The sequence below is a fragment of the Rhagoletis zephyria genome, unplaced genomic scaffold (genome assembly GCF_001687245.7).
Source record: "Rhagoletis zephyria isolate East Lansing unplaced genomic scaffold, Rhagoletis_zephyria_1.1 Rzeph_scaffold_12651, whole genome shotgun sequence".
Taxonomy (NCBI): Eukaryota; Metazoa; Arthropoda; class Insecta; order Diptera; family Tephritidae; genus Rhagoletis; species Rhagoletis zephyria.
Genome location: NW_016169725.1, coordinates 1 through 16946, shown reverse-complemented (window position 1 = coordinate 16946; position 16946 = coordinate 1). Strand labels below are relative to the sequence as shown.

The window sequence follows — 16946 nt, the reverse complement described above, 5'->3', positions numbered from 1 at the left end:
TTAAATCATATTATATGCCGCTGTCCTGTTGTCAAAAATTCGACTAAAATGCTAAGGAGCCTATCAATTCGAGAAGTTAGCAGATATCTCAAAAGAAGAGCTGAAACTACTACTAAAATTCCCAAAACGCGTTGACATCCATTATAGCGCTCCCACCTTCGGCCGTCGAAGTCACCGTTGGAAATCAAGCAATGATTGGGAGGGCTTTGAGGGAGTGCTGGTCGGCCAAAAATGTGTGCTTCCTCTCTTGGAAGAGGATTAAATATAGTGTCGAGTACTGTTTTCTGTATGCATCGTATTGTGTTAGTTCCAGCAATTACATATATGAAAAGAGTTTCGTTCATCAAATAAATAAGGCTTACATTAAGTTTTAAAGAATATTTCTTTTTTTCTAAAAAAAAAATCCGTTCGTTACTCCGTTTAGAAACTCTGAGGGGTTCATATATGTATGTATGTAAATGTATGCATGTATCTCGAAAATATTCAATCAATGTTTAGAGGTTTCAAATTTTTATTGAAAATTAAGCCACTTTTTTATTTTTATCATTTTCTCCACAAAATTATTTGTAGTATATGTATGTACATATATAAAATGTTCCTATGTATGCATACGTATGTAGATATATTTTATCTAGAGTCTGGTCATACTCTCTGCACTTAAAAATTTCCACACAATATTCAGCTGCTAAATTGTTCAGTAAAATTAATTTTTTTCCTACNATGTTTGCAAAGCATCAGTATATCATCAGTATATTTGGATCACTGCTAAGAATACATAACATTTATTTAATTTAAAAAATATATGAAATTTTTACACGCACCACAAGAAAAGTCGACCGATTCAGACGAAGCACCGCACAGATACTGAATGAAACGTTCAGCACTGGAGCAACCAAAAGTTCTACACTCAGCCGAGCAAATATATATGTATGTATGTATGTATGCACCCAGCTAGCACATTTGCCAGACAATTTCTGATATCAGACAAGTCAGAAAAAAAAGTTGACTATTTAGACGAGTCTTACAGGTTTTGTACAGATTTCTGGGCGAAGTGTCTGTAAAATTTTATTTATTTCCTTATCCGATATGTCTGATCGAGTTATGTCCGATGTTATTTGGTCAAACATCTGTTAGATATGCGTTAGAATCCGTCAGAATCGTCGGCAATTAAGTCAGAATTTCCCACGTCGTGTCGGTTAGACTTCCTGTCAACCTCTCCACACGCTTCTCTGACCGATATCGGTCAAAATCACACATATTTCTGACTTTTTGCAGACGAGTCTGACGGATATCTCACAGATTTCCGGCAATTTTGCTAGCTGGGTATATGCATACATGCATACGTATGTACATTAGGGTGGTCCAAAAAAAAGAATGTCCGTATTTTTTGTTTACAAAACTATATACTTAGAACCGCCTCAAGGCCCATGAAGTTTTCCATGCAGTTTGTAATTAACACTTCTTCGTAGAAATGGTGTAGAATTCTTGAAAATCAAAATTTTTCAATCGAGAGATTTTCGAGAATCTCTCTACAATTTCTATGAAAAAATGGGTACAGGGGAAAAAGTACATAAAATGCATAGAAAATTTCATGCGGCTTCGGGGCAGTTCGTAAATATCTTTCTTTTTTTTAAACGGGTATTCTTTTTTCCTAGGCATGAGAGCTTAACATTTTAAATTTCTTTCAACTCGAGTATTTTGGGACCACCCTAATGTACAGACATACATATATACATTTAATGTAGTAGAAGGCAGGCCTCTTTTCAGCTGTGCTGATAAGCCAGAAAGCTTGCTGTCGTAACTTTTAATATAGCGGCTGAGCGCGCGCCACCAGAGAGGCACTGCGAATATATAGGGGGGAGGCAGTATAGCCAGATTTTTTTTTAACGAATCACATTTTCCTCAATTGCTTTGTTACATTTTTTTGAGCATTTGTTTCGATACCACAAACTTAGTACCTCCTGAAGCATTTTTTTTAAGAAATCTTTAGTTCTTGATTTAGGAAAACTTGTTGTGGCGTTTGCAATACAAAGTACAGCTATAACTATTTACTTCAAATGATGAAACTCTGCTACCTGCTCCTTTATCGTGTCCCTCTTATCTTAAAAATTATTTTACAAAAAAAAACAACAAGAAGGGAAATTTTTATTTATTAATTCAAACCTTGAAATTTCGATTAACAATATTATTTGTGCTACATAGGTGGTAATATAAACATGTAAGCTTGTCTAAAAATAATATAATTTACAGTTAAAACTGTGAATGTGGCAACATTGGTGGAAAAATAAGATTCGTGCAGCATGGCATGCGTGCAAAATGTCCTACAAAGTGACTTTCACTTTCGTTTTCGGCGTGAAGAAAAGTGAAATTTTCCAATCGATGTGGAGTACGCAGAATAAATGACACAGTTAATGCGCGCTCTCCAAAAGGAGCAACAAAGCAAACACAAAAAAACGAATACTCTCGCTCCATATTGTCATATGCATAGATACTTATGAAATAATGGAAGACCTTCAGCGTTGTATGCGGACATGCGCACTATGTCGCTTGATAAACAGCGCGTCATCAAAAAAAAAGCAAAAAAAAAAAATTTTTCTGATACAAATTATTGCCATGGCCACAAAATCCTCCTCTACGCCACTACAAAGCTCCGTCACTGTGCACAGGGCTGTGTTGAGGCGGCATGTGAGAAAGTACTCACAAATGCGCTAATAGGCATTCGTATATGTATGTATGTATGTATGTATGTATGAATTTTTAGCTGACATTGACGAAGGTCAAACGAAAATTTCTAGCAAAACATGTTTCGATACATTTTTTTGGGGTTTTATTGCCCGTGTAGATGGTGCAACATCTCTCGGGAATTGGCGAAATTTTTTTTGTAGCTGTATTTTCAGATTTTTTTTTTTGTAAATTACAGACGTGATTTTATTAAACAAAAAATTTAGCTCTAATTCGTTTTACATTCCTTAACAAACTGCATTAAAATTGCTGCCTATAAATATGTATGTACTAAGTAGATATGCAGGTATTTTCTTCGTTGTTTTTTGTTTTTTATTGAGTGGGTAGTGCAGACATGCCGGCCACACGCTTGATTATCGAATTAATTTTGAGGATTTCATTGACACGCTTGACATTGAAACGCGCAAAATAGGTAATTTAAAACAGGTGGTGGAGGTGATAGCAAGATAATAACGAAAATATTTCATAGATATTATTCAATTAATCTCAGCGTAATAAAATATTTTTAAATATACATTTATTAATTTTTCTTTTAAATTTTTTCCAACACCAAGTTGTTTTTAAACTGATAGAAAACATATTATTAGCATATGTATATCGAGAGGCCTAACCGCCAAAAAGATGTAAGCGACATTTTTTTCAAAACTTTATTTTTAATGTAGAAATGCATCTAGATGCCTTAGGAATACTTCTGCACCAAAAATCAAAATTTTGAAAAAAATTTTGCTTACCTCTTTTTGGTGGTTAGGGCGCGATAACACTGTGCGACAATTTTATGACAATTCAAACGAGCCGGGACTTTGCCAATATTTTCAAAAAGTATGCAAAAGTTAGCTCGTATTTTTATTTTATGGCCTACTAAAGTTTTCTTTTCATTCAAGTAGAACATTTTACTCATTAGCTCCAGCCTGAAAGGGTCGTTTTGACCCGCATTTCAAGAAACCACGAAAAAAGCTAATTTGAAAGTTCGCTGGAGGATTGATGTATTCTAGAAAATTATTTTTCGGAAAATTTTACTAGGGGTCTTCTCAGGCAAAAGTTTTGTGCCATCAACGTAAAAGTCTCTAAAAAGTTATTAAGTAGAATCCTCCTTTCTGTGTTGCCGGAAAAAAGAGTTGTGGAAATATTTTTACGCAGAACTTCTTTCTGAAAATAGTGATGAAAATAATAATACAAATATAATGACGAAAATTCCGTTATTCGATAGCAAATACTGTCTCAATCCAATTTTGTCTATTTTATACGATTTTGCATAAAAAATGGCCATGGTTAGGGTTTGGTGGCGAAAATAAATTCCAACGAATATGAGTTTCACGATCTTTTCAAGCAAGACTGCATTTTTAAATATTTGTTTGCCTTCCGCTCTTCCATGGGCCTCTTCCAAGTGATTTTTTTTTATTGTATTATTTATAACCATACCGCATTATTTGTGAGTGGAACATTGCTCTGTATTCCAACACTTAGGGTACGATCACTCAGAAAGCGCAGCTGTACCGAGTGAAGCGGTTTCGAGCTGAGTGAAGCTTTCAAATTGCTGTAGCTATGTATGTATATGAAAGTTTTCATACAGCAAGCTTTTTCAGAAGCATCTTGAAACTGTAAGCAAAGCAGTTTTTGAATTTGAATTTTCTATATAATTTTTCAACTTTATGACGCTGTTGCAAACAAGATATCAAAATATTCAAACAATAACAAATTTTACAGCTAATCTTTTGAATAAAGTTCAGCAAATATTTTTGCCGCTTTTCATCGCCTTAATCCACCTTGCTTCGCTCAGCGCCGCTCGGCACCCTGTGTGAACGCACCGTTACTCTTTTATATAATTTTGTAGGAAAATCAAATCACTTTGAAAAATATTGCGCAAAGGGTTGCATAAGCTCTTCAAGATTATATGATTTACTTATCATTATATTTGATTGGCCATGAAATGAAATTATGACAATTTTTTTCTATGATACACATTTCATAACACATCAATGCAAAAAACATTTCGCAATTCAAATCTAATTTTTCTTAATGGAATTTGACTCATTGGATAATTAAAAAAAATATAATATAATAAATTAATGGTCTATATTTTCGAGGCAATATTGAAGCTTATCAGCTTTTTTTCAAATAATTGGTTTCAAATAATTCGATAAGTGTTACAGCAAGCAAATTTCTATATATGAAAGCGAATAAATACTCTTTTCAAGGTTTATTAGCTATAATTATGTTTGTTTTCTGTCTAGAGCCATTAAAACTCACATTTATTTTTTAAGGTTCTTTTTATTTCACTTTGGCAATTTTTAATAAAAATATTTAATTTTTTCGACTTTATTTCACTAAAACTCGTATTTTTTTTACTAATAAATCTTGTTTCCAGCATAATTGGTATTCACAATCTGGTGTAGATGCATATATGTATGGTGTTACGTATGCATACTGTGGGGCATTTGCAAATTTATTTTCGCACTGTGTTCATTTGCATATACCTACATATATATGTAACAATAAAAACAACACTACTTTGCGAATTCCACAAAATATGCAAATGCAAGACCTTATGCAGAAGATTGTGAATATCCTTATAAGTAGTAAAAACACAACTGCAACTATCCACCGCCCATATGCAAAAATCATTTCCAAATTCCAAATTTCCAAAATTTTCCCATAAATAATTTTACCTTTAAGCACTTCCTTCGGCTATGCCAATTCAAAACTAACTGTGACTGAACTCTGTCGATTGTCCGGCTTTAATATATTTTCGAAGCCTGCAGCATAGACAAGTTTATATTTAATTTATATACGTACATATGTACCTATGTACCTATGTATATATTTATGTTCGTGAGTATGTACAGTACATATATAACCACATATATACATATGTACAAACATGAAAATAATTGACCACATCGGGTTATCTATGCCACAAGCATTGCTGCAGAAAGCTACTTTTGATAACAATTCGCATACAATTTTTACAAGTGACCAGAAAAATCGACAACAACAAAGAAGAGAAAACAAGTAGTCACCTCAAAACAAGTTCTTCCTGCTTTATCACCGTGGTGTAGTTATCACTGCGGCTATTTTGGTAAACAGATACCAGTTACACATGAATGCATGTGTGTATATAAATATATATATATATAATATATAAATGTTTGTATATAAATATGTAAGTTCATAAATGAATATATGAACATATCGAGCCCTAACCGCCAAAATAACGTAAGCGACATTTTTTTCAAAATTTTCTTTTCGATGCAGAAATATTCCTAGAGCATCAATGTAGATGCATAACATACATACACGTAAAATTCAGCGGGGTGTGTCTTTTAATTATGTGGCGTGTTTGAAAACCGGATTAGCACAGAACGAGCCTCCATATCAGCTTGAACGCAATGCTGGGCTCGCAGTGTAGTCGAGTAAATAATTAGTTAAAAAAATAATGATAATCAAATAAAGTAAGCAGCGATCAAAGTCTAAACAAAGGCGATTTAGCTCGTGTGGCTAAAAAGAAAAAAAAAAAAAAACAGCGTGTTATTTAAACTACATACTTTGTTTTGTATATTTTTAGATTAGATTATTTTTGGCCCTTTGCTTTTATTACTGATCGATACAAACTCACTGTTGCTATGAGAAAATGTTTATGTTGACTTTTATCAAAAAGCTTAGGAGATCAGTCGATGTGAATGGGCAAATGGCGTGTGCTAAAAGTCACATACATACATATCTACATACGTGCATAACAGGCGTGCACTCAAGGAGGCGAACAATTTCAAATCTCCCCCCAAAGTTATTAAAATACCCCAGGGACATAACAGCTATAAGTTTTATAGCAAAAACGTTGCTCCATAACAGTTATTAGACGTTTATTTTTTACGTTGCCTGATAACTGTTATGCAGGAGAAATATTTTTTCCGTTGCCGATAAGAGTTATTTCCCAACGTTTATTTTTTACGTTGTCCGATAAACGTTGCGAGATTAGGATATTGATGAAGATGGAGATGGGGAATAAGATAAAGATGATGAAATAAAAGTGAGAGAGTGAAATAACTATTATCAGATAACGTAAAAATAAACGTCGGGCAATAACTGTTATCAAGCAACGTAAAAAATAAACGTTGGGCAATAACCGTTATCGAGCAACGTAAAAAATAAACGTTGGGAAATAACTCTTATCAGCAACGGAAAAAATATTTCTCATTTATTAACTGTTATGAAACAACGTTTTCGTTAAATTTCAGAATTCAGGCAACGTTTTCAATTTGTAAATTCGAGATAACAGTTATTTTTAGTCCCTGAAATACCCATGTATATTAGGGTGGTCAAAAATAGGTGAAAGATTTCAAATCTCCCCCAAAGTTTTAAAATACCCATGTATATTAGGGTTGTCAAAAATAAGTAATGTCGGAATTTTAATGCCCTCACCCCCTAGGATTGTGCTATATTGAAAAAAAATATACCCCTATTTTTTATTTGAAAATGAAAAAATATTTAGAGGTCGCTCAAAGCGCTCAAAGTTTTCCATGTATATTATATGCGAAAAAATAACTGTTCGTAGAAATGGTTCTATAGAATTCTTGAAACTCAATATTTTTCGATCGGAAAGCTTTGTTTTTTTCATGGGACTTCCAATAATAATACCCAATTTTTTTTTAACCATGTTTTAATACCAAAGATTTTTTATTTTATCCCCCCATTGTATTTTCTGGCATTTTCAGGGGGTTTTGGTGGACCTATAAAATATAGTTACTATGAAAAAATGGTTAAACAAACAATTGAGTATTATTACTAGGAATCTCCTGAAGAGAAGACAAAGTTTTCCAATTGAAAAATATTGGCTTTCAAGAATTCTATACCATTTCTACGAAAAGTTGCTTTTCCCCATATATGAAAATACATACATGGAAAACTTTGAACTCTTTAAATTTTGATTTCAAAATAAAAAAATAGGGGTTTATTTTTTTCGGAATAGAAGAATCGTAGGGGGTGAGAGCATACAAATTCCGACTTTTCTTTTTCACATACATGTATATAGTATCTCCTTAAGACTTTAGCTTTAAAGACTTTTTTGCCTTTTGGGCAAAATACAAAATTTTTATAAAAAAAAGTTTTAATTTTTTTTTAGCTCAGTAGCCCATCGGAAGTAACAAACGTACGAGAAGAAGAAGCAAATTGTCGCTGCTTGTTAGAAATTGAAATAATTTGAGGTGCACAAATGTGTACCCACGGTCTGAAAAGGGTATACAAGCGAAAATTAAAACTTTTGTCGTCATTAGGCAAGAGCTTTTTTTCACTAATTCAAAGTCAATTGCATTTGTCATCGAAGAAATGGCAACAGGAGTTGTAATCGCTATAGGTTTTTGGGCCATAGTGTATGGAGTCGCGGTAGGTAGGAGAAACAAGTTTTAGCAAAAGATCATAGTGAAAACTAACCGATAAGTCATAAATTTTTTTTTTTAATTTGTCTTGTTGATATTGTTTTGTGATTTCTTGACAAACAAAGGACATATTTAAAACTAATGTTACCTATTCTTCGCATTTTAAAATCTGTACGGCTCAAAATGTTTGTCGAGTGTATAGAGATCTTGATATTACAGAGACAGACTAAAAATGTTGATGGTAAGAACGAAACAGCTTTTGTCCACCGCGCACTTCACTCCCGAGCATTGTCTATCCTCTTAATAGTTCATAATAAATTGTAATTTAAAAATGTCATAACTCTGGTTCTAAAAAGAATTGTTGGTGCTATATCCTTGTTAAGTGTTTGGCCACTTCTCTCTTGTGGTTTCTCTTTATCACGCCAGGAGGACTAAGTACCCTCGAAGGTTTTTCGAACGAGAAGGGACCGCTATTCTAATTTTATTTTTTTATGTTGCTAAAATTTTAGCTTGAAAACATACCGGACCAGTCAAAATCGTTTTATTATTTTTGATAAAATATCAGTTGAAAGACGTGCGTTTGCAATCGGCTTGGAATTTAAATTTTTTTGCATTGCATTTTTTTCTGCCATATAAAGAAATTTAGAAAAATCTGCGCGAATTATTAGCCGCATGAAAATTGAGCTTTTTGACTTTGAAAATTGAAACTAATAGCCCGAAATTCTGACTAAAAAGTTGGAAACTCTGATGACCATTTTTTTAAATTTGGCAAATTTTTATAAATCTTGTACAAGGTGCGAAACTTTGAGTTGCATAGTTTTCGTTGTAGTGTAAGCTAAATTGTATAAAAAAAATAAGTCAAAGAAAAATAATTGGTCAAAATTTATACACAAGTAGCGTCCATAATTACATATATGGCCACCACTGTGTATTAGGGTGGTCCTTAAAATTGTTAACAAATTTTTTAAGCAAAAAATCGACAGAATTTAACTTAAAATCTGATACATAATTTTACCGTATTATTGAAACTTATTCTTATTAATTTATAAGGTCACTGGTCAAAGTCAAATTTTTTCAAATTTTTACGAAAAAGAAAATACATTTTTTCAAACGCTGATAGTGACCCCTATTTTTTAATTTTGCTATTTTCCAGGATGTCTTCTGCCAAATTAATATGTCGTCTTTCCAGCTCATCTCATTGCGCAATTTCATTTGCTTATTTATTCACCACTATTTTATTTATCCACCAATTTTCTTCGTTAGGAGCTTGATTTTTTCTTAAAAAAAACGAAGAAATTGACAAAAAAAACTTCCCCTGTTAATGGTTGAATTTTTTTCATAAAACTTCCGCACTAAATACTTTAACATTTTGACATGGTATGGATAGGGATGCAAACGATATATCGACCGACAAAATTTTATCGGACACCACCTTTAGAGTTCTGCCACCTTGAGAGTTTTTCATGTAGGATTTCTTTAACGTATAAAAGTCTATAACGAAGGAGCGCCCCCCTCTGGACGGGACTGGATATAAGCGTGCAGTTTTTACCAAAAATGGAAGCTTGCCAGCACACCCACGACAAATGTAAACGTATTCTAGCGTACATACCTAATTATCTATATATATATGTATGTATGTATGTACACATGGTAAAAATTCAGACAAGAGACAGTCACGTAAACACATATGTACATATGTATGTTTGTACACAGCTATTTACTGTAGCTGAAATTATAGTGTGCATTTTTGCAGATGAGCAGATAGTAGGTACATATGCACGCATGTACATATATACATATTTATTATTCACTTACCTAGGAGAAGAACGCATATTTTAGGAATAACGAGTATTTGTGCTAATAAGTGGGTTAATGTGAAATTGAAATTTATTAATTTATATTATTTAAAAATTTAAATGGTTAAGCGAACTTAAAAAAATTGAATTCATATTAGCTTTTGTATACATCTGCATCTTGTTTATTATTTTTCACAAATCTAGTTATGTGATGGTGCGACGCTGATGAACCGACCTTATGAAACACCATGATAGAAGGTACACGTGCTGTTACAAGAACAATTAACCTTATTCATGGTTTTGTTACGACTGTGCCGTCTTCGAATATTTAGATTTATTTAACCTTAAAAAGCCCAATTTTATGACTAACACATTTTCACATTTTTCCTGGAGAATTGAAGAAACCAAATTTTTCTGGTAGTCTGAATTGTATATGGAAAAGTAATTTCTCAGTAGCTCGTTTCTGTAACTTTTCTCAACCGATTATTTCTCTACTAGTAGAGAATATACGTCATTCTCTACTACTCATTAGCAGTAGAGAACAGGGCGGCGAATTCATATCTCAATTCGCCTTGGTAGAGAATTGTTACAGAAACGAGCTACAGTTTTCCCAGGCCGGCGATTGTAAGCGTTTTTTTTTTTGCAATATAAATTTGGTGTGGTAATGATTACTAATCGCATATGAAATTTAACAGCTCTGGTACATATCCTGGTATGTATGAATGTAAATAGGTGCGTCTGAAAAATTATGTCAATCCTATTCTAGCAAATTTCTTTTCGTTTAATAAAATAAAGGTAAGCCGTTATAGAATTGTTTGACATTTTTAAGTTTCAAAATTTTTAGAAAATCGCGTCAGCATTTTTGCAAGCTTTTTATGCATGAAGCACATTATCTCAATAATTTCTCAATAATTTCGTAATCTTGATTTTAGCTTGCTTTTTGTGGAGATAAACAAATTTGAAGCAAATAATTGATAAAAAAGCTCGCAAAAATTGTACACATTTTGAATAATCCTCTAGAACCTAAGTATGTACATACTTTCGCTTTTATATGCACATATTTATTGATGAAAGTTTTTACGTAGGGGCTTTATAACGTCAATGAAATCAAGTCATATGAATGTACGTAATATCCCATTTCTTACAGTGTAGCATGTATATATTTGATAATCTGTTTGTAAATTTATTAAAATTTATTTTAAATACGTTAATTATTGTGACGCATGAGTAACTACTTTCCCATCGAAAGCACACTTCTTTACATATGTACATACATACATATCTACATATATACATACGTGCATACACTTCAGTTCACTGCGCCAGAATTCACAAAAAAAATCACTTTATCGCGCAATTAAGTATCTGTGCTTTTTTTTCTTAAATGAGAAACGCAAACACTTCACATAATAAAACAAAAACAAAATATATAGTCAAGTTAACTACTTTTTGACAACCACAATTAAAACCAAGAAGATCACTCTTCAAATGCATGTTACTGCATATCTATTACGTAGGTACTATTCCCAAAAGTAACATGTGACCTTTGCGCCCCCATCGTCATCCAGACAAATTAGTCATTAATTTTATTTCATTCGAATAAAAAGCACTTGTTACACAATTCAGTAAGTTTCCATTCTACTGCATGCATACATACATACATGCAGACATATGTATGTAGATATGTACATATTTCGCAGATCTTAACGCACTTTTTCACAAACACACGACATTTCCGTGCGTATAGCAGTGCAATCTGAACATGCAGTTACGAAATGCCTTCTTCGACCAACAGCACCTCCCAACAAAAAAGCTTAACCAAATCTGTATGTATTATTATTTTCACTATCTTTTGTTTTTTTTTTTCTTTTTTAGATAAAACACAAATTTTATGTGTTTTCCTCAATAAATTAGAACTCAAAGCCTTTTCACTTGCCCAGCACTCACCTGGAGTGTATTTAAATAATTATTTAGTATTTTTTTTTTTATCTGGAAATTTAGTAACACACTAGCTGATATCGCGTTTACGTACCTGCAGCTTCAACTTTAATTTTCACTTTAAGCTTTGCGAGGTGGCGAAGTGGCAGCCGAAAGGTTGAATGGAGGTCGTTGCTTCAAACTGCCATTCAGCTATTCAGTCAACATGCCGGCAATTCATACACTGTACAATATTATTGAAGCTTCATGAAATATTGTGCAATATTTTTATTTGTCAAATACTAGTGGAGGGTTTTAAATTGTAGAACAGTTCTAGTAGAACTTCGTTTTAACTTAACTTTAACTTAATTTTGAAGCGAAAAAATATGACTGAAACATTTAAATTTTAAAACTATGAATGATTAAAAAAATATTTACGTACATATTTCTACTAGCAATGACCGCTAAAGTTACATTTATATCAAGTGTGTTGGAAAAATTGTAGTTATCTTAAACAAATCCAGAAATAGGATTAATATTTTTAATAATAATAATGTTTGAAGTGTATCAATTTGACAATTATGCAGCTAATAATTTATTGTGCTCATTCAATTTTGTTGGAAGTTCGAAGGAAATGTTGAATTTTGTTCCATTTCCGGTTTTTATCGAAAACATAAACAGGGTTGATTCGCCGTGAAGAGCTTCAAGAACTACACTGCAAAAAATTAGAAATTAGTACCATCGATCATAGATTAAAAATTTAATTTAGTATGGCCCGTAGTCATAGTCAAAATAAAGTCGACTTTAAAGTTAGTTGCAGCTTTTTGACATAATTTTCAATGGGATATCTGTAAAAAAAGCTGCAACTAACTTTAAAGTCGACTTTATTTTGACTATGACTACGGGCCAATGTGTTAGGGCCTGTGCCAATTGATAGAAAAGTTCTCTGGATAGTAAATTTTTGACAGCTATGAGGTGAATAAAAATGTTTGATACAGCAGGGCTAGTGAAAAATTTGACAGCAAGCATTATCAAGAAGAAGAACGAACAACGCACGTATACACATAAATTAAAGAAAACAAAAGCGAACATGGTCCCGCCGGCAAAAAAAAATAAAGAAAAGCTATATAACTTGTAAGATTTAATTTCAGATTTACATATGAAAAGGCGTTATGTATTTTTTTAATTAAAAATACTATTTTACAGGGTGCAGTTCAGAACGCAGAATCCTTCTGGAAAAGCGCATTGACAAGGATGTTTGGTTAAGTTCAAAGAACGCCAACAGCAATGAAGGCTGGAAGTGAGTAAGAACAATATAAATAATTTGAAGACTTTATTAAGAAGTTTTTTCTTAGAAAATTCGCGAATGAGCTGAAGGATCGCCTGGACGGTAAAAGTGCTGAAGCATGTAAAGCACAATGGAATGCGTTGATGAACCATCCGTGGCGCTTTTTGGGAATGTGAGTTACAATTTTTCGAAACGAAGCAGAGGACAACCTAAGATGCATTTTTGTAGTCTTGTTATCGCCGTTCATAATGCTGCTTAGTATTTTGGAATAAACGTCTTGTTGCATGTACATAAACGACATAAGTTTTTATTGGAAACAATTATACACGGTTTTAAACATTTTTGTGAACACACTTACCAAACGTTTTTGACGTGTTTTTTTCTAATATTACTGCTAAAAGGTCTAATAAATGCATCTGTCGCGTACGTTATTATGTTTTTTTTTTTAACTATCCAGAGATAATTTCTATTAAAAAATGGAAAGATTGCAAAGGTACATTATTTAGCTTAATTTAGGAATTTGTAAAGAAAAGAAAAATTCTCATGATTCGCAGACTTTCGCATATATGTACGTATGTGTGCCTTAAAACCACTTCCTTTTTTTCGCGTACGTTATCACTTTGTTTTGAACGGTTATTTTCCACACCAAAGTTTCGAGGCTGTTTATATCTTTCTCAAACATAGGACCCTTGGGTTGCAACATAACCGTAATCTTGTTTTTCAGTAACTCCTATATTTGAAAGATTTATGTTACTCCATAAGCGTACGAATGTCGCGTACGGCTGCATGGAAACACCCATATGTATGTTTGTATGTATTTACATGTTTTTCAATAAAGAGCTTCTGCTTGTTATTACCTGCTATACCACCAACGGTCAGGTAATTAATTGTCAAACTTCACTCGCAAAAATATTTTAAATGCTCCTGAATTTTGTAAATGTTTTTTTACCTTAGTTACACTAATTCACCACATGGTCGCGGTAAATTCCAAACTACAACCCTGCTTTTGCTTATTCCTTTTGACTACCCTTTATTTATTTGACACTTGTGCACTATTCTTGGCAGTGCATTGCAATATTTTTCACTTTTCACAGTCTACAAAAAGTGGAAGGATAGTGAATATTCCTAGATTTTCTATTTTGTCCGCGTGAATTTACATAAAAATGGATAACTTTGGCAGTGAAATTGGCCAAAAAATGAGAGTAAGTTAACAGATGCAATAGTTTTGAAATGTTCTAGTTATTAAAACACTTCAAGCGTGGCCATTGTTTTTTTGGCACGATTCTTATGTTGGTAAAGGGTAAACTGTCACGGATTTTTGCAATATGAGAAAATTATTGATTAAACATCTGTAAAAATGTGCTACGAATCAATTCTTTAATGCACTAATTATATTTTATACTTTTCAGAGTGCCGTGAAGGCCAAACTCGTAGAATTGGGCACTGGAGGCACGGCCGGCTACATAGACGATGAACTTCCAGACTATGTTATGATTATGGTGGCAAACAAGCGTTCCAAACAACAAATGGTGGCCGACCTTAACCTCTTCTTAGGCTCGCAAACTGATCTGTTCGTAACTTGGCTGCATGAGGTGCTTCAAAAGTTGCAAGAAGTCACACTGCCGGCAGTTAATGGTATGTAGTAGAATATTTGCAATATAGGTATATGTGGCTATATTAGGAAAAATCGCACGAACTTTCATTACTTATATGCAGCAACAAAAAAGCGCAAAGCCGAACCAAAACCAGACTTGGCCAGCAAAAAGGATCGTAAGACTAGCAAGAGAGATAGGAAGACGTCTACATCAAAAAAATCAGCCGATGAGTTGCAAAGTTCCTCCGTAAATACTACAGATAAATCAACAACCGCCACAAGCACAATAACATTACCACCCATCAATTCAATTACCGACGTGTTTGCTGATGTATTGCTGGAGAAAGCAAAGAAAACACTAAGCACAAATGCCGAGGCTGCCGCTCACATTAAAAAGGCCAAAGGTGGCTCCAAAGCTGAAAGTAATGAAACCGCGGCAAAAAGAGCTACAAATGAAAAATCCCTCTCGGAAGCAGATGCTGCAACCAGCAAGGAACAGCGATGCAATGGTGGTGGCGCGGATGCTGCTGGTGCAAATAATAAGAAAGGGATATCAAACGCGCCAGTTAGCAGTGGTAATCGGGAGAAAGATTTGGCTGAGTTGGCTGAAATACAAAAAAAAATATATGCAGCTAAAAAACATTTGCGCCAGCTAGGTGAATTGGAAGAGAACAGTGATTATGATGAAGACTTCATTAATTTAAAAGAAGATGGCATGGATGTGGATGAGGAAAGCACGAGCCCAAAAGAAGCTGAAAAGGTATTTATGATACATAAAGATTAAATGGACTGCTTTCTTAATCAATTTTGTTTGTAATTTATTAGGCTACAACTACACAAAATGAACCAAAAAGCAGTAAGAGAAGAAGTCCGATTATTTTCGATGCAGGAGACAGGAAAACGGAAGGCCCAAATCCTCCAGCAACAGAGCCAGCAGAAAGATCCTCAAATTTCACACCACCTCCTCCAGAAAAAAGCTCAACAATGATTAGTACTAGGGAACACCTAGTGCCCAGTAGTGGCGGACGTAGTCAACCACCACCAAAACAGTTAAGTCACGAAAGGGAACGTGATCGCGATCGTGAACATAGTCGAGAACATGATAAGTCATGGGATCGGGAGCGTGACCGCGATAAACGAGAAGGACCGGCTGAAGCGCCTAAACGACCAGTGCATGAACGATTGGGCTTACGTCCACCAGCAGCTCGCGAACCTCAACCTCCAGCTCGTCGTACACGGGAAGATAAGCAGTTGTTTGTGCCCTCATTCCGTAGGAAAGAGAATGAAAATGAGCGTGATAAAGAACGAGATCGAGAAAGGGAGCGAGATCGGGATCGAGATCATCTAAAAGAAAGGGAACGCGAACGTGAGAGAGAACGTGAAAGGTTAAGAGAGAGAGAAAGACAGCGAGAGCGGGACCGCGAACGGGAACGAGAACGAGAAAAAAATCGTATTGCAGCGCGACCGCGTGGCAGAAGTGAAGATAGGCGTAAAGATCGTGATTTGGAACGAGAACGTGATCGCCAACGTGATCGCGCCAGAGGCCGAAGCCGTGACCAAATTAATAGACGTAAAGAAAGTGAGACTAGAATGCGGCGCTCGTTATCGCCAATACTACGTCGCACCACATCTAATAGCGACAATCGCACACTGCCCAACATTACGGTGTCAGCTGTAGTAAAACCACACTATGCCAAGAAAAATATTGCCGAGCAAAATAATAATGGAGATGATGATGATGATGATGATGATGATGGATCCTCATCATCCTCTGAATCGTCAACGGATAGCGACGAAGAAGGTAGTGACGATGACGACGCGGCATCCTCACATTCGCCACAGACACACCGTCAGCGTATTGGGTCGCGTGTTATAGTGGCGCCAATTAAACAAGTCGAATCATCCGAGGAAGAAGAGAAACCTTTGAATTCTATAATAAAAATTAAGCCTCGTGCGCCAGTGTCACCCAGCAAGCAGGCTTGCAAAACGTTGCTACTGCGTGCCGTTGCCGAAGCGCAACGTTCCACTGTTATGAAGTCACGAAACAAGGAACCGAAGGTGGTACCAATTGTTAAGGGTAACATCGTGAAAGATCCTACTGATGAGCGTAAACTCTACACCAAAGCATATCGCGAGCGACTAAAACGGGGCGCCAAAGTCACCTCCACTTCGTCAACCACTTCAAATTTATTCAGGCGCGCAACACAAAATCTTGTAATCAAAGTGGAAAGCGATATGCC

The 16946-nt window shown here is 34.5% G+C and overlaps 1 protein-coding gene across 1 annotated transcript; it reads left to right on the top strand.

Annotated features, from left to right (window-relative positions):
• Positions 1-14152: 14152 nt before the first annotated feature.
• LOC108377759 (uncharacterized protein DDB_G0284459-like) lies at positions 14153-16941 on the top strand (the record flags this gene model as incomplete). The annotated part of the gene is made up of 4 exons (XM_017634033.1): positions 14153-14314; positions 14522-14747; positions 14829-15466; positions 15532-16941. Coding segments are annotated over exons 1-4 (2313 nt in total), but the record flags the coding sequence as incomplete, so codon positions are not given.
• Between the last annotated feature and the right edge of the window lie 5 nt (positions 16942-16946).